General features: G+C 38.8%; 4 protein-coding genes across 8 annotated transcripts; 2 read left to right on the top strand and 2 right to left on the bottom strand.

Moving 5' to 3' along the window:
• Positions 1 to 245: 245 nt before the first annotated feature.
• LOC127247117 (inactive protein RESTRICTED TEV MOVEMENT 2-like) lies at positions 246 to 1286 on the bottom strand. The gene is made up of 2 exons (XM_051268874.1): positions 1145 to 1286; positions 246 to 1063 (listed from the first exon to the last, which is right to left on the bottom strand). Exons 1-2 carry the CDS (start codon positions 1284 to 1286, stop codon positions 246 to 248), a joined length of 960 nt encoding a protein of 319 aa, XP_051124831.1.
• Positions 1211 to 6345, top strand: LOC127246750 (uncharacterized). 3 transcript variants are annotated; one of them, XM_051268410.1, is made up of 11 exons: positions 1211 to 1333; positions 1829 to 2067; positions 2665 to 2869; positions 3404 to 3494; positions 3626 to 3771; positions 4140 to 4383; positions 4554 to 4658; positions 4772 to 4954; positions 5069 to 5273; positions 5398 to 5881; positions 5978 to 6345. In XM_051268410.1, exons 2-11 carry the CDS (start codon positions 1851 to 1853, stop codon positions 6090 to 6092), a joined length of 1995 nt encoding a protein of 664 aa, XP_051124367.1. In that variant the 5' UTR covers positions 1211 to 1333; positions 1829 to 1850; the 3' UTR covers positions 6093 to 6345. The 3 variants fall into 3 exon arrangements, with proteins under 3 accessions (XP_051124367.1, XP_051124451.1, XP_051124283.1); XM_051268494.1 differs by having other exon boundaries at positions 1215 to 1328; XM_051268326.1 differs by lacking the exon at positions 1211 to 1333 and adding an exon at positions 1461 to 1752.
• An 804-nt stretch (positions 6346 to 7149) lies between these two features.
• LOC127241739 (flowering locus K homology domain) lies at positions 7150 to 12990 on the top strand. Of its 3 annotated transcripts, XM_051261036.1 has the most exons (8): positions 7151 to 7318; positions 8454 to 8950; positions 9385 to 9634; positions 11200 to 11348; positions 11445 to 11726; positions 11965 to 12159; positions 12461 to 12633; positions 12738 to 12990. In XM_051261036.1, exons 2-7 carry the CDS (start codon positions 8459 to 8461, stop codon positions 12626 to 12628), a joined length of 1536 nt encoding a protein of 511 aa, XP_051116993.1. In that variant the 5' UTR covers positions 7151 to 7318; positions 8454 to 8458; the 3' UTR covers positions 12629 to 12633; positions 12738 to 12990. The 3 variants fall into 3 exon arrangements, with proteins under 3 accessions (XP_051117059.1, XP_051116993.1, XP_051116917.1); XM_051261102.1 differs by having other exon boundaries at positions 7150 to 7314; positions 12461 to 12990; XM_051260960.1 differs by having other exon boundaries at positions 12461 to 12990.
• A 1000-nt stretch (positions 12991 to 13990) lies between these two features.
• LOC127245332 (uncharacterized) lies at positions 13991 to 17163 on the bottom strand. Its single transcript, XM_051266167.1, has 2 exons — positions 16874 to 17163; positions 13991 to 16490 (listed from the first exon to the last, which is right to left on the bottom strand). The coding sequence occupies exon 2, from the start codon at positions 16471 to 16473 to the stop codon at positions 14263 to 14265; it is 2211 nt and encodes a 736-aa protein (XP_051122124.1). The 5' UTR covers positions 16474 to 16490; positions 16874 to 17163; the 3' UTR covers positions 13991 to 14262.
• Positions 17164 to 18187: the final 1024 nt, after the last annotated feature.

The following is an 18187-nucleotide window of genomic DNA, read 5'->3' as shown; positions in this document are numbered from 1 at the left end:
TGAGTCGGTTGGGTGTCACACAAGTCATCAATATATTCGGAACCATGAGCATTGTTCTTATCTTCTAATTAATACTTAATTTATGGTTACATCTTCTAATATATCGGATCAGGAAACTACCAGTTATGGCTGTATTATGATGCTTTACTGCAGCTTCCACTTTTGATCGGCTGCGTTGAGGATGTAATTGTTTGGCGACCGAACCTGTTGAAGTTATATGTACATCAGCGATAGTTAAGGAAACCTTAGATTTTATGTTTCCCTGATGTAAACTGGTATGTGGTGTAAGCAGTGAGCGCAATAATAACAAGCACTGCAGCTCCCATATTCACGACCGATTTCCTTTCATTTAACATGTTAAGTCCATTTACTGCTTTCTTTCCTTTCTTCATTGCTGAAGCTCCATCTGTATGGGCTTTACGCTTCCCATTTGATTCTGTGTGTTTTACTTCTTTCGCAGATGGTGCACCATCCTTCAACTCGGCTTTCTCTGTAGTTCCTTCCTCTGGTAACTCTTCACTTCTCTTCGAAGTCTTCTCTATTTCATCCTTTTTTATTGCCTCACGAATTTCATAATCTCGTGGAAGTACTCGCCCGGCATCTCTAAACGGAGTACCTCTTCTTCCATCTCGCGGGTCACCAGGCTGATCCCTTTTTATCCCATCCTCACCTGCGGCGTGTTCAAAGTTTTTCTCATCATTAAGCTGGCTTGCTTCAACTGCTGGAGGTGGAGGCTGATTGTGTTCGTCTCTGTCTCTGTCTCTGTCTTCGACTTCGTCTTTGTCCTTCCCCTGTGGAGCTAAGGGCTGCTTAGGAACTTCAGCCGGAGTAGCTATTGCAGGCGAAGGTGCATCCTTAGGTTTGTCAACGATCTTTTTCCCGATTGTTATAATCAGGCTCTCTCCTTGGAAGTTGGCACGAATTTTTCTCATGTCGCAGTTTGCAGGAACTGGATAATCCTCCTGGAAGCGGATTCTCCGGGCTCTAGTCACCGGGCGTTCACCTTGAACCTTGACAAAATTATTGCCTTCTGTGGAGACCTTCAGTTGCTCCTTAACAAAACCTGCCCAGAAAACCGAAAAACAGCACAGCGAATATCATCCAAAGCTCATTCTCACATCCAAGGTTCGATGATTTAACTTACCGGGAAGATCAATGGTGAGGATATGGCTTTCGGCGTCTTCTCGCCACTTTCCTGTGGGCTTGATATCTTCGTACACCAGACGCACTGCAGCGCGTCTGGGAGTGGCTCCACCGCCGCCGCCGTGTTGCCGCCGAGCTGCCATTCTAATTCTTGGACTTGATCAAGATATGTCTGTGTAGATATGGTATGGTATGGCCACATTTTATTCACACCACAATTCATTTGTATGTGCATTTTTGTGTGTTTCTTATGAGTGAGTCTATCCCAAGATGGTTGCTTGGAGGATTTGTGTTTTGCCTTTAGCCTCATTGCCTTCATGGGTAACCTTTGTAAAGTTCTTTGTTTGCCTTACACATTAAATGAATGAAAAAACAGTTTAAATAAAAAATAAAAATGCAATCTTGGCGGTAATACAGTGGATGAATTACTGTAAAATACTAAAAAGTTAAATCCACTGTAAATTAAAAATAAAAGTGAAAAATATAATATGGGTGAGGAGGGAGAAAGAAAAAAGTAGCATTTAATGGAGGAGTGAGAAGATGATCATCCAACCACGTTCGCACCGAATCTCCATCCGCATTTTCTACTGCTGCACTCACTCTGCAACTGTAACTTTACTTGCTTTATTGTCGTCGTTATATTCCCACCGAATTTTTGCTATATTGAGCAGCTGTGTGTTGACAGGTTGCCACAGCCTTGCTGAAAAATGAGGTGGCTGTGGGTTATGGGTGTGGCGGTGCTCTGGAGTTGCGGGGCAGCTCTTGGGGGAGACGAGTACGTGAAGTACAAGGACCCGAAGCTGCCGGTTAGCGCGAGAGTGAAGGATCTCCTTGGACGAATGTCGCTGGAGGAGAAGATTGGGCAGATGGTGCAGATTGATAGGCTTGCTGCTACGCCTGATATCATGAGGGATCACTTCATTGGTAATGATTTGAGTTCATGGCGGTTGTTTTTGGTTTTGCTACTGAGGTTGGAGTCCTAGGGTTATATGGACGCACCTTTTTGTGGATTTTGCGTCTGTGTTTTATTTGCGATTGTGAGTTGGAATTGGAATTGGTTCCTTTGTGAATTTAACATTACTTATTGCGCTTTGCTGTTGAGGATCTTAGTTTGAGGATGAAACTGCAAGATATCTTTTTAGCATTGTGAAAATGATGCTTTTTTTTTTGGAAAATGCATGTTCCTTTTATTTATCTATGTGTTTTCTTTTCATTTTTCTGGTTTAATGAGCAGACAATGTGAAATACAAAGAACCTGATTCGAGTCTAGGATAAACTAATGAAATCTATGGTTCTGTGCTGAAGGTTGGTTTGAAGTTTAGAAAAATATTAGGATGCAAAGGGTAATGGTAGTACTGCTTTACCTTGTGAGTTCTCATAGCCTGCTCTTCGTTAGTGTTTCGAATTCTCGTGTCGACACATAAACATTCATTTTACAAAGTTCTGGAAATGTGGTGCTAAGTAGATGGTGTTTACTGCTGGGTGCAAGTAAGTGAAGCATCTGCTTTTTTCCTGATGCAGGGAGTTTATTGAGCGGTGGTGGAAGTACGCCGCGGCCACAAGCTACTGCTTCTGATTGGGTTAACATGGTGAATGAGTTCCAGAAGGGGTCCCTGTCAACACGTCTAGGGATCCCCATGATCTATGGCATTGATGCTGTTCATGGACACAATAATGTGTATAATGCCACAGTATTCCCCCACAACATTGGCTTAGGTGCTACTAGGTACATTTCTTGATTTTTTATTTTTGTCTTTTACCTGAAAACATAATGATTTGTTGGGGGAATCAATTAAACACTTCTTCTGTTATGTAATTTGCATGCCGGTGCTTTTTTATGTTAAACTTGTATTCTTATGAAGAACTAATTATTTTCATTTGATTTTATGTTGCTTGATAGATTCTCTATTCAACTATGCCAAGTTTTATAGCTCTTAGAGCAAATTTCTAAAGCTTCTTTGTATGTGTCCCCCATACTCTGGGTTCTTTATAATCCACTTCATCAAAAAAAAGTTTTCATTTTAGTTAAAAATCATATTATTTTTTTTGAACATTTTTTACTATGAAAAACAAACAGTATGCACTCACATTACCAAAAGTTTGAGCACTGGTTTATATGACGGAGGGATTATTATTATTTTAAGTGTTTTACTGTGAAAAATTGCCCCATAGAATGAGTAGTATAATACTTCACAAAACTATGTTTGTAAGGTCACAGTATTTTTGGAATTATTAGTGTTTTTCATATCCTGTGCGACAGAGATCCCGAACTGTTGCAAAGGATAGGCGATGCAACTGCTATTGAAGTCAGAGCTACAGGAATTCCCTATGTATTTGCTCCTTGCATTGCAGTATGTCACTACTAGATCCTCCCTACTGATTTACATTTCAAAATTGTTCTGAATTTTAGATGTTACTCCCTCAGCACTCATGTATCTGCATTTAGTTAGTTGGGTACATTCTGTTGTTGATATGCATATAGGTATGCCGAGATCCAAGATGGGGTAGATGCTATGAAAGTTACAGTGAGGATCCCAAGGTCGTTGAAGAGATGACGGACATTATATATGGGTTGCAAGGTGAAATTCCAAATGGTTCGCGGAAAGGTGTTCCTTATGCTATTGGCAAGTATGTATGCAGCATGTTATTTCATATAAATGCCGAATTAGAGAATATGTTTCAAATTTGTAATTGACTGCTGTCTATTTGACATGAAGCTATGAGCCAAAGACATTTGATTCTGACTATTAAATTAATCAAACCATTGTTTTTAAATGCTTGTCCTGTGATGAGATCTGTAAAATCTGCAAGCCATAACAAGAAGAAGATGCATGATTGTTCAAATTATAGTTGGAGATTCGTCGGGAATAATTTCTCCCTGTGAATTCCAAACTTTATTTAATATAATGATTCCACGGAAACTTTTCATAAACTTGCTGGAGCTTTCTGAGCGTAAGATGCATTGTTGCTGATAACTTCTTTACCCTTTTTCTCAGGAATAAGGTAGCAGCTTGTGCGAAACACTTTGTTGGTGATGGGGGGACGACAAAGGGCATTAATGAAAACAACACCGTGACTGACATGCACGGCTTGCTTAGCATTCACATGCCAGCTTATTATGACTCTATCATTAAGGGTGTGTCAACAATCATGGTTTCTTATTCCAGCTGGAATGGAAAAAAGATGCATGCCAACCATGATTTGATCACTGGATTTCTGAAAGAAAGGCTCAAGTTCAAGGTATGGCTGGAAATGATATCGTTTCACTTAGTTGTTATGCTTGTTCAACCCATATGCCATTCGTAATTCTTTAGGATGTAATATTTTATCTTTGCTAGTAAGTATACAGTTTAGCATGAAAACTTGTAATAAGCTTTGTGTAATTTCTAATATTTGTGATCAACAAACAGGGTTTTGTAATCTCAGACTGGCAAGGAATCGACAGGATCACATCTCCACCACATTCCAACTATACTTACTCTGTTCAAGCCAGTGTTCTAGCTGGAGTTGACATGGTGTTGTATACCTTTTGAGAGATAGAAACCCCTTCCGATAAAATTCAATTGGTTTGGCAACTTTCATCAAATTGAATCTGATCACTCGTGAACCACATTTTGTTTTGCAACAGGTTATGTTACCATTCAACTTCACTGAGTTCATAAATGCACTCACTTTCCTGGTAGACAATGAAGTCATTCCTGTGACCCGTGTTAATGATGCTGTCGAAAGAATTTTGCTGGTCAAGTTCAACTTGGGTCTCTTCGAACATCCTCTTGCAGATCTTAGTCTTGTCAATGAGGTTGGAAGCCAGGTAGGTCCGACATTTCCCTGTTCTGAATCAAGTAATTTGATCGCTTTGTTCAGCTATATCATGTTTAATCGACAACACTATACGAACTTCTTTAAGATCTTGGTATGTTGACAGGAACACAGAAATTTGGCTAGGGAAGCCGTGAGAAAATCCCTCGTTCTGTTAAAAAATGGAAAAAATTCAAGCGATCCACTGCTTCCCTTGCCCAAAAAAGCATCGAAAATTCTAGTTGCTGGTACACACGCGGATAACTTGGGTTATCAGTGTGGCGGATGGACGATAACATGGCAGGGATTCAGTGGAAACAACGATACAAGAGGTGAGTTATATACTTCCTGTTGTGTGTCGACCTCCGAGCATTGATTGATGATACTATTGTTATCAATTTACTTACGAAATGCCCGGTGTTGTTATTTACTGAGTGAGCTTGCTGTTCGTTGCAGGAACAACCATCCTCGATGCTATTAAATCGACAGTTGATAAGGACACAGAAGTTGTCTACCGCGACATTCCCGACAGCGAATTCGTCAAATCCAGCCACTTCGATTACGCCATTGTTGTTATCGGTGAGTTTCCGTACACGGAAACTGCAGGGGACAGCCAAACTCTCACAATGGCTGATCCAGGGCCCGACATCATCAACAGCGTCTGCGGAGCCATCAAATGCGTCGTCGTCATTGTTTCTGGCAGACCGATCGTGATCGAACCATATGTGTCAAGAATCGATGCTCTTGTGGCTGCCTGGTTACCAGGCAGCGAAGGCCTCGGCGTGGCAGACGTGCTGTTCGGTGACTACGGCTTCAGCGGCAAACTTCCAAGGACTTGGTTCAAAACGGTGGATCAACTCCCGATGAACGTTGGCGATTCGCATTACGATCCACTCTTCCCATTCGGATTCGGACTCACTACCAAGTCCACAGTAGCAAGGTAAATCCACAGGTCGACATTTCTTTAGAAGCACCATCGACAATCGATTGCCTAGTTTTTAACTTTTCTGGACGGCGTTGCTGTTTCTTCCTGCAGATCGGTATCGAATGGTGTCCAAAGGATGCCGTGCTTATCCATCGCTATGATCCTTGTTCTACTCGCGGGCTTGTTTTTTCAAGGTAATAAATTGATCGATGATTTGGAGTTGTAGATGGATAGATGAATTGATGAAATTTCGAGAGAAGAGAAGAGAAGATGATCGTATTTTTGGAAACGCATGCAAAAGATAGCGAGCGATGGTGTATGTAGTTGTAGTAGTAGTAGTAGTATTCGTCGTCGCTCAATCTCCTTAATTGCGCCATTGTAATGTCGAGTTTACCGTTGACACAACGGTCGAATATTTGGATGCTACGGACTACAAGTTACCCGATACAATAGCAATGGCACGGCTCTTGCTGGTTAAAGGTTTGTTTCGTTCTATCGATCTTTTTTTAATATAAATGCACAAAATATTTCGTATATTTTAGGTTATAATTCTATTATATGTATATATGCAACGTATTTTTATGTATTTAAATTCAAATATATATGTATACACCTTGTTGTAACTCATTGATTTTTTATTTGGGAGGCCTACAACCACTGTACTTTATTCAATTCTTAAGAAAAAAGATTTATCGAATTTTACTTGTGTTATTAAATGGTTTTCAATTTTTTTTTTTGCATTATTTATATATATAAAAAAATCTTTAAATTATCATAATTTAAAATATATATTTTTATTTAAAATATCACTATCATATATTTATTTGTTACTTAAAATAAGATAAAATTATGCTAATTGCGAACTTCAACACAAACTAGTCACTTGTGTGTTATGGGTAAAACTATACTAATGCCCCAAGCGATACAATTCTAAAAAAAATAGTACAACTATATAAATAATAATATATATTTTTTTTATCGTTATAATTCTAAACAATTTACACATCGGTCATCGTTTTTATGCTATGCTAAAATAAATAAGTTATAATGATAATAATAACGATTTGTATTTATTTATATATATTTTCTTTTTTTTAAAAAAGGGGCAAACCGAAAGTCTATTGGTAAAATTGAGATTATGTAACTTATAGAGGGTCTCTGCGTAAATTTGCGGAGAAATGGACAAGTCTCACCTTCTTATTGGTAGGATATATTTACATTTTCATCTAAAAGAAAAATTAAAAATTAAAAAATTGGAAATTACGAGAGATTCCTCCTCCCCACAAAATAATTTAAACCTCCCCAAAACCTAAGTGTGAAATTCGTTAAGAACCCTACATTTCTTTTCCCCCTTCTGTCGCCATAAAATCTTTGCAGCACAGGACAGCACAGCACGGCTCGCTCTGTGACTCCGCCTGTGTCTCCGTCGGTATCTCTCCATTATCCTCGCAGGTGATGCGTTCTGTTTTATTTTGCCCTCTTTTGCGTTTTAATTTGATTTAAATTTCGCCACACCTGAATCTTGTCCGAAATTCGTAATTTTTGTGTTTTAATTGCTGGTTATTAGGTTCTCTGTGTGGAATATGTGGTGTTCGTTTTTGTTTGCTTCACATATTGGGCGTTTTGTTTATCTAGGTTTTAACGGGATGTCCAATTCAGATTCAATTGATTTGCGGTTTAAGTTTTTCTTTTATGTAATGGGTTTTGGTTTGTTGGCCGAGCTGACCATGGAAACTTAAAAAGTTGTTTCATGGAGCTGCAATCTTAGAAGATGGGAGTGAGTAAGTTTGTGAGCTGTTGGTTACTTCTCGCTTTGTCGTGGTTCTGTAGGTTTTACAAGGTTTATGCACGTCGCTTATTGTTAGGTTTGTGGAATATAGGTGAAATGCTTGACTTTTGATAATTCTGTGCTTTGAGCTTTTTAAGCATAGTCATGATAAGAGTTCTCCTTCAACCAGCATGATGTTAAGTCATTGTATGGGGTGGTAGATGTTTGCTGATTCGTCGAATGTCTCTCCGTTCTAATGGTATATATCTAAACATGATGGTATATATTTTCAGGTGTTAATAACCCTTGGCAATCTAAGTTGTAGGTTTTCATCTGGGAGTGAATGCTTTTCTGTATGCATCATATCATAGAGCTTTATAGGAAACCCTTTAGAATTCACTTTATAAATGTAATTACAGCTTGGTAGATTCAGTTATTTAAAGGCTCTTGATTGTCACAGCTGGATTTTCCTGATTTCATTATTAGTTGGGCGTTTCTTGAGATTGTATAGCATATAGAGGTTATCTTCGTGAAGGTAATCTTTTGAGCCTACCTGTTTCTGCTTTTTGTTTGCCTTCCAATCGTCTCCATCTAATGAAGACTGATACAGAAGTACATATATGTGCTTGTGTGTGTGGTGTAAGTTTTTTGCGCCAATATTTGAACTATTTGTATCATATTGTGTGAAGGAAAGAACATGATGGTTGAATGTTAACTTGCACTGTTTGAAACTTTGGATTTTATCGTTATATAGTTCATGTTTATTCAATTTCATTATGTGCATGCGAGTTCATGATTTTTCAGTTTGTACTGGTGCAGATTTCATGGCTGAACTTAATCAGAACTATGAACTTGAACAAGCTCAAGAACATGAATATCAACCTGAACAAGAAGCTCATGAACATGAATATCAGCCTGAACATGAACAAGCTCATGAACTTGAATACCAACCTGAAAATGAACATGACGATGAGCATGAGCAAGAACTTGTGCAAGAACAGAAACATGAAAATGAAAACGAAAATGAAAATGAACATGAACATGTAAATGAACATGAGGAACACAGTGAACCAAAAGATGGAATACTGGAGAACTCACACCCTGATGAAAAACAGGACCATGCAGATGAGCCAGTTTCCGGAGGAGGTGAGAAATGGCCAGGGTGGCCTGGAGAGAGTGTTTTCAGGATGTTGGTGCCTGCAACAAAAGTTGGTAGCATAATTGGGCGTAAAGGAGAGTATATCAAGAAAACATGTGAAGAGACAAGAGCACGGATTAAGATTCTTGATGGACCTCCTGGAACAAGAGAAAGGGCTGTAAGTAAAATCTGTGATTTGTTGAACATCCTGGCATTGCTGGTTATTGGAAAGCTATTTATACTTTCATTTATACACCAATTTTCGATATTCCCTGGGAAAAACAGCAAAGTTTTTTCTGCTGCTTCACATTTTTGTCATAATGTAGTTTTGTTATAAATTCATTAGTACCTTAAAATGATAGAATTTTTTGTTTGCCCATCAGAAGCACACTTTCAGGTCATTTACTTCTCCAGTTGCACACAGAATTTTATTTTTTTATAATGATTGGTTGCAAGCATACTATATGTTAATATATTGTCAATCAAATATCATAATGTGAATCCTAGATTATTGTGCAGCCTATATTTAGAGCACATTTTGCAAAAGCATGCTTTGTCTAGTGCCACATGCTTTATGAAGTTAGTTTCTGATGATATACTTCTCCAAAATAGGTTATGGTGTCTGCCAAGGAAGATCCTGATGCTTCTCTTCCTCCTGCTGTTGACGGTCTTCTAAGAGTTCACAGACGTGTTGTGGATGGACTCGAGAATGACTCATCTCATCCTCCGCCTGCAGGGGGAAAAGTCTCCACAAGATTGCTTGTCCCAGCTGCTCAAGCAGGAAGTTTGATTGGGAAGCAAGGGGCAACTGTCAAATCCATTCAAGAAGAGTCTAATTGCATTGTCAGAGTTCTTGGATCAGGTTCTTCCTTTAAACTCATAGAAATATGGCCATTAAAGCTCGGTTATGTCTCAGGCTCAGCATGAGATATTTCTGATGATATCTATTTCAGAAATATTATATGTTACTGAGCCTGGGTTACAAAGTTATTTAGTAATATGTTTAGATATAGATATTGTGTTCTTATCTGATTGAATCTTCATGAATATGGAAAAATTCTGATCTGCTTGCATTTCATCTTTCTTAATTGGTTGAACGCAACAGCACACTGTTTTATTTAAACATTTAAGTAAAGGTTCTTTCATTTGAATGTGGTAAGAATTGATTACTGATTATACTTTTCTCTATATTTTCAATGTAAAATATTACATGCAGTGTTAGTTTGTACTATACAGACTGTCTCTTAGTTCATAAAAAATATATATATTAGAATGTCCATGTTCTGAATTCATGTGGCCAAATGTAGTTAGAATTGCTGGTTTGTCTGTTCTTCTGAATGTTTTTGCCGCATATCATATAATGCAAACTAGCAGATGAGAATCTTTAACCAAAATGCTGTGAGTTTTGGGAGGTAATGATAATTAAAAAAAAAAACTGTAATATGAGATTAAAAAAAAAAAGCATAGGACTTGTTTGTCTCCAATGTCTTGTTTCACAGTGTTCAGATCTTGTAACTAATTTTTCATTCGAGTCAAAGTAGATGGTGGGTTACTTGTAAAATGATAACTAAGTACTAACTACTGGCCATCTATTAATTGCGCAAGGACTAAAGTGAAGCTTTTAAATGGACAGAGGCAACTTGTGGAGTGTTTATTTTCCCAATCACAAACTAAAGTGAACCTTGCATGTGTGGTAGGATTACTAGTATTTAAAGTTTTGCTACACAGGCTTGGTAAACATATGCTGGTTAACCTAGTATTGGCAGTAGCTGCCTTAATTAGGTTGAAGAGTATAAAGGATCTCTTAAAACTAAGAAAAAGATGCATACTTGGATTCTGGGATGAAGCCTGTATTTTTGCCTGGATGTCTTTACAATGGGGCATTTCCTTGTAATTACTTCCCTTATCCATTGAAAATTGATGAAGCAAGCTTTGCTCATGTTTGATATAGCCTATGAGTTTTGCTTTGTAGCTTAATTTTGTTTGTCCTTTTCGTTAGCGCTGTGTTTGTATTTTCTGCTCATCGTATCTCTTGGTTTATATCTTCCATCTTAGCTTTTGTTAACAAGATAGAAATCGTAAATTAGCATGCATCTGAACAGTTTTATTAGTCCAGTCAGTCATCTTGGGTTAACTTTTTCTGCTGAAATCACAAACTAGCATGCATCTGAACTATTTTATATGTCATTTGGCCCTATTTGGTGTAAGCTGTAGCAAGTCATACCATGGGATTACATTTTATTTATCACCTTTCATAATTTTTAAGGAGCATTAGGTAAGTGTATCATTGCCCTGGTCATGGTACTCGTTAGATTATCAGATTGTATCTTTGCAAAAATATGTCGTAGATATATACAAATGCTTGTAAATGCTACTTAACTTTATTAATTTTTATCACATGTCCAATTGTTGGCAAAATTACTGCAGAGGAGCTACCAGTTTTTGCCCTTCATGATGATAGAGTTGTAGAGGTAGTTGGGGAACCTACAGGCATACTTAAAGCTATTGAATTGATTGCTTCCCATCTGAGAAAATTTTTGGTCGATCGAAGCATAATATCAGTAATTGAAATGCAAGTAAGCCTCCTGTTCATGGGATTCATTTGGAGTTGAAATCCATTATTTAATCATAGATCTTACGATTTAGGAGCTTATATCTTATGTTGTTGTCAGATGCAAATGCCAAATCAGCAGATGGAACACATGCCTCCATCCCAGCACTGGGGCCCTCCACCTCCTCAGCCTTACCCGCAAAGTGCACATGGAGGTCCCGGATATGGAGCTAGCCCTCACTTCATGCCTCCTCCTAGGCAGTTCGACAATTATTATCCTCCTGCTGACATGCCACATCCGCCCGAAAAACCACCTCATCAAGGGATATCTGCCTATGGGAGAGAAGCAGCAATGCCGGTGCATTCATCGACCAGCCAAGCAGCAACTTCAGTGATCACTCAGGTTCATCATTCCCGGTCAATTTTATTTTATTTATTTATCGATTATTGTGTTAATGGAAGTGCCGTTCAACATCAGCTCCATAAAAAATTAAGTTATATTGAAATAAGGTGATGGTAAGATTTTAAGATTTCAAGCCATCATGATTTCACAAAGTGTTACAATCAGAAACATATTTGCATGAAATCATTACAAGAAAAAGCTCTGCCAGTACATGTAATTGGAGCTCAACTAATTTCAGGTCACCCAGCAAATGCAAATTCCACTCTCGTATGCTGATGCTGTGATTGGCACACAAGGTGCTAGTATTAGTTATATTCGACGAGTCAGTGGCGCCACTGTTACCATTCAAGAAACAAGGGGGGTTCCTGGAGAGATGACTGTCGAGATCAGTGGAACTGCTTCTCAAGTCCAAACTGCCCAACAACTGATTCAGGTACCCTTTTAAATCCCCCATTTACGACTATCTAATTCTTGCAGTGCACACATTTATATGCCCATTTTCCTATTGTAAGTCACCTCATAGAATTTGTATTTCTGCTTCTTTGGATGCATAGCAATGTTCACATGGATTAAAGGGACTTCATTTTGCTAATTGATATCCTCAGATCTTTTCTTTTCTGGGATTGAATGTTAGATAGAGCTCATGATAGTTGAAATTGATTTACTCCCTATATATTGTATTACGATAGAAATTCGATGGTTTGTTTATTGCAATGATTCTTTTCGGTTGGCAGAATTTCATGGCTGAAGCAGCAGGCACAGCTCAGGCACCCCACGCCCCACCAGCAGATCCGGCATACAATTCCTATGGAGGTCATGGTTCGGTATACACATCTACCCCTTCAAATCCTAACCAGGCAGGCGGTTATGGCTCTGTTTATGGCACCAACTATGGTTACTAAATCAGGTGCTCTTTTTTTTTGTTTAATTTTGTTAAGACTTGCTTGTTGTCTTGAGAATACCCCGCTAATAACGTACTTGCTATGTTTCTATTTTTGGGAAATTTGAAAGACAAATTGGAGAAGGATAGGTATGTTATAGGCAGAGCAGGTAGATGTGATGTGAAAACAGCAAGTCAAGTCAAGAAGCATATGTTGTTACTGTTTCTTGTTCTTGTTCTTGTTCTTTTATTTCTTTCTTTGTTCTCTTCCCCATTTTAGAGATATCTACACACACTTTGGATTTAAATTTGGATTCATCAGTGTTTCCTGTATTACTTACTGTATTTTGCTGCTTTTGTTAAAGTAAATGACCATGGCCATGACCCCACCTTGTTCTTCCCTTACTCTACTTATTATTGTGCTAATGTTGTATATAATATATATATATATATATATATAAAGTATTGCCATCATTTATTGCTTAGATTTGTAAAGGAAAACCTTTTAACAAATTTGTTCTTATAGGTGATCTTTTTTTATTGAAAACTAGTTACAGTTCTCAATGTAAAACAATTTTTATTTATTTTGATTATATAAGATGTATATGTATATATAGTAGTAAAGGAAAAACTTTCTAACAAAATTGTTTTCATAGGTGATCTTTTTATTGAAAATTAGTTACACCATTGTGTTATGAATGTAAGATTTCTCAGTTAGTTCCACATATTTGAAGCAGAAAAACAATATAAATTTGTACTGATTCAACTATAGACTCTATTGTTTTCAGTATCACATTAATCATTGCCATATATAATTGTAAACACCAAGTAAAGATTGTGTAATCTTCCATTCCATACATTTCTCAAGCATTCCTAAATGAGTTACCCAATATACACTAACTTAAACGGAAGAGGGTTATTATGCAGTTTGGGATCAAATCGCTATGGTGCTGATTTTCACGGACTAAGCACGGCAAATGAAAAATGATGTTTTAGCACTATTTATCGAGCGTTTATAATAGTCTTTGTAGTTATATAGTTCTATGCGTTGAGTTCATAATAGTCTTTATGTGTTGTGTTGATAATAGTCTTTGTAGTTATATAATCAGTAACCGAAGCACTGCAAAATCAAGCCAAAATACATCTCCAGATATCTAAGACGAGTGTGTACTAGAGCTGCAAATAACACATCCCCCTTCGACCATGACCATCCCGTCTCACGACTCGTGTTACCTGCAGCTAAACAGCTCGCTCAAATAGATCATCGATAGCACCGCAACTTGACAAGAATCCCAAATCAATATGATACAATGCCATTCATTCAGCCCGGCTGCCAATCGATCCACACTCCGTGTCCCAACACTCGCAACAAGTCGGTCAAAAATAAAACAATCTGGCATAATTATTTCAAGAGATGGTTCCTTCATTACACCGCATAAAAATCTGAGAGCTGAATAAGACGAACGGATGGACAGACGGATATTAGACAAATGCATGCGAAACTTAAATTATCGATCGAATAGAACAACACTCACATCAACAAACTCAAGTAACCATGTATTCTTTCAACAACAAACACCTCTAAGAAATATCTGCACAAGAAAGGGAAGGCTTAGCTTAATTTTCGTCGAGTCGAGACTAACCAGAACCGAGCATTCATATCGGCGCTGCACATGTTGTCCTAAAGTGGCCCGTCTGATTGCAACGGCTACAATGTACAACTCTCTTCACCCGTCCCCGATCTTCCGCTCGAACGCGCTTCTTCCTCGGCCGCCCTGGGGGGCGTAGTGATTTCGGAGGATTGATGATCATTTCGATAGCTTTTCCGGCATCGGGATCTCCTTCCGACAGTTCTTTCCACAGTGTCTTGTCCGGAATAGGATGTATCGTCTGCGAGTACGTCTTTCGATAAGTGGCGACGGTAAAACAGCTCTCGGTGAATCGATGAACGTTCTGCCTGCAAGAGAGCAGCGCGGCGACGGCGTGCGCACACGGCAAACCGTACAGCTGCCATCCCCGACAGAGGCAGCACCGGTTCCTGATGTCGACGATATTTGTCCCTTCGTGGGATATCACCTCGAACTCGGCCTCATTGGCGCGTAGAACCTGGTACGTACGTGCCCGCTCAAGAGCCTCGGCGACTCGTCGCTCGGCGGACGGGACGAGAATGGACGTCCACTGCATGCTCGTCTCCCGGCGCTCGTTGAACCAAGTCATCAGCTGCCTTCGAATGCATTCCATCATCTGGATTATCGGGAGACCCGAGGCTTCCAAAATCCAAGTGTTGAGCGACTCAACAATGTTGGCCGTCAAATGCCCGAACCTCGTCCCTTCGAAATAAGCCGTTGCCCATAAACGCGGCGGAACGCGCCGAATCCAGTACGCCGCATCTTGAGATATCTCTTCGATCTCCAGGATTTTGGCTTCAAATTCTATGACGGTGAGGGCATGAGCGGCATCCCACAAAAGGTTAACGAGCATCGCGTTGCTAAACTCTTTGCGAAAGCTTTCGCTCAAATGCCGCATGCAGAAACCATGGAAGGCTGTGGGGAAATTGGCATCGACGCCATCGACGATGCCTTTCTGCCTATCCGACAATATGGTGAGCCTCGGCATGTTCTCCGTATTCACCTCTAAAAGGTTATGAAGCTCCGAGAGGAACCACATCCAGTTATCGTCGTTTTCCTCATCAACGACGCCAAAGGCCAAAGGGAAAAGCCCGCCATCTGCATCGAACCCCGTGGCTAGAAGCAACGTGCCGAGGTATTTACTCTTCAAAAACGTTCGGTCCAGCCCGAGAAGAGGGCGGCAAGCATTTAGAAACCCGTAAATGCTCGCCTGGAACGAAATGAATAGCCGTTGGAAGCAGTGGTCGGCAGGGTTTCCGTAAACCGACGCAATACTTCCGGGGTTAGTCCGTTGTACTTGCTCGCAGTATTGCGGGAGAAGACGATAGCCTTCTTCGAATGATCCGCGCATTGCAGCCATAATTCTTTCCTTTCCACGCCAGGCTTGTTTGTACGAAAGGGTGATGCCATGAACTCTGTGAATTTCTTCTAAAATCTCCTTCGGCTTGTAATTGGGATTCTCCCGGAGGCGCTGCTCGACAGAATTGGCGACCCATTGAACAGAGGCCTGCTGATGCCCAAGATGCGAGATCCCGCCGCAGGTATGGCTGTCGTTGATCGTCCTGATTGTGAAAAGAGGGCTACCGGGAAGCTTTGCAGCGTGGATGCGCCAGGGGCATCCTTCACTTGCGCACTTGGCAGTAAACCGAGTTTTATCCGATTTTATAGTCTGCATTTCAAAGTGGAGAGCAATAGCCGTATCTCTCAGAGCCCTCCGGCAGGCTTTCACGTCCGGGAATTCTTGGCCGACGTGAAGCTCGTAGTTGGAGCTCGCTGCAAGAGTGCGCTGTTGAATAACCGGAGAAGTCACCACCAAAGCCTGGTGAAGATTCATATCGTGCATAGAGTCCATAGTCATATCCTCGTGCTGGATCACTGCCAATTCCATATTCTCGTCGAGTTCGTGTGAATCAGTCAGCTCATTGTGATCGGACATCTCTAAGCCGCTGCTGCCTCCATGTAAATGCACGTCTTGGACTTCATGCTCGGGCTTTTCCTCAATTGATAAGCCATTCTCTTGCTCATATTCATTCCCATCATCCTCATGCTCGTCGTGAATCTGACCCATCCTGGCTTCCTGATCGTGCGCCGGTCCCATACCTAGACCGTGGTTTTGACCCATAGCCATGCTCTGATTGTGGTTTAGCACCACCGGCTGGTTATGACCAAGCGATCCGCCGCCAGCGCTGCCGCTGCCGCCATTGTTCTGTCCTCCGAGCATCACCTCGTGGTTTGCCATTCTTTACACTACTAAACCTGCAACAATCAGGACAAGTCTATAATGAATGAATTCAACTCCCAACACAATTACACAAAGAACACATCAAGTCCAACAACACACAATGAATGAATTCAATCCCAACACAAGCTTAATTAATACACACACACACAAAGTAACAACAACAACAAAATCTCAATTCAGAATCACAACCAAAATCAAAATCATTCACAGCTCATAAATCAGTAAGCACTACACCACACACAAAGAACAGATACATCCCTAATCATCAACACAAAACCAAGAATTACACAAGGAAGCAGAAACCACACAATTAAATGAAATCAAATCAGATCAAATTAAATTAAAATCCAATCCGATCAATCACAAAATAAAAAAGAACAGTAAACCCCAACAATACCCGCAGAGTGCAGGAAAACCAATCAAATCTTCTTCTGGTTCTCACATCAAGATTGATTTTGTCGAAATCGATCCAGCCCCGGAGATGGACGATAACCGGAAAAGGTTGGGGTTCCAGGGAATGGAACGGGGGACAAGAACAAGACGCAGAATAGAATTTGAAAATGGCGGGGAAAGGGCAGGGGGGAGATGGAGGAGAGAATTGGGAAATCGGAGAAAGAATGGAAGGAGAAGGAAGGGCAGAAAAGGGTTGTGGAGAGGGTCGAGAGGCGCAACCAATGGTGTGGGAGATGGGTATTTAGGTCAACTCCAGCCCTTCTTTTTCCCTGCCCATTTTGGACTTTACCCTATTACCCCTTTTTTCCTATTTCTATTTATTTATTTATTTATTTTCTTGTTTATAAATATATATATATATATATATTTTTATTATTTTTTTTTGTTAATGAAAGAGTTTATGATTATATTTATATTTTTATTATATATATATTTTTTTTCTAGAAGGTTCTGTAGATATTAATGTATAATGATACATAATTATATACTCATTGCATAATTTTATTTATTATTGTTAGACAAAATATGGGTAACAGTTTTCATTTTAAATTTTGTGTTTGAATATATTTATTATTTTTTTATATATATAATGTATGATCGGATAAACTTTTGTCGAACATAATACGCTACAGATTAGGCTTAATTAAAACTATAGAATTAAGTTTTTAATAAAAATATTTTATTTATATGATTTTTGAATAAAATATAGATATTGAGTGTAATATACTTTTAAAAAAAATTATTATAAATTATGGAAAAAGTATTAAAAATACAAAGAAATGCGCCCTAAGTTCGACTAAATCCCCGTTGTAGTTGTAACAATTTATTGGATTTATATATATATGAGATTATTCTAAACAAAATATTACTTTTTTTTTTTAATAAAAATATAGTAAAACTTCCTGCATAATATTTAAAAAACCAATAATAAAGATTACTTTACTCAAACAATATCATAGTAGCCAAAAATAAATTTTTAATTTTTAATAATTAACAACAAAATTTACATTATTCCTAAAAAAAAAAAAAAAAAAAAAAAAAACACTAGCAGTTACTCAAAATTCATTGGTAATAAATATGCCAATGGATCATAAAACATGATTTAACATATAACCTTGCTTAAAATTTTACAATACTTAGATTTAATATGATCAATCTAACATATGAATATTGATTTGGAACTGAAATAAATTGTTTAGATTTAGATTTAAATTGTATATAGGTATATATCTTTTTTCCATTTAGAGTGAGTAACATA

Source organism: Andrographis paniculata, unplaced genomic scaffold (assembly GCF_009805555.1).
Source record: "Andrographis paniculata isolate CXL003 unplaced genomic scaffold, ASM980555v1 Contig10END, whole genome shotgun sequence".
Taxonomy (NCBI): Eukaryota; Viridiplantae; Streptophyta; class Magnoliopsida; order Lamiales; family Acanthaceae; genus Andrographis; species Andrographis paniculata.
The sequence above is the reverse complement of the archived record's forward strand: the minus strand, read 5'-3'. Positions and strand labels throughout refer to the sequence as shown.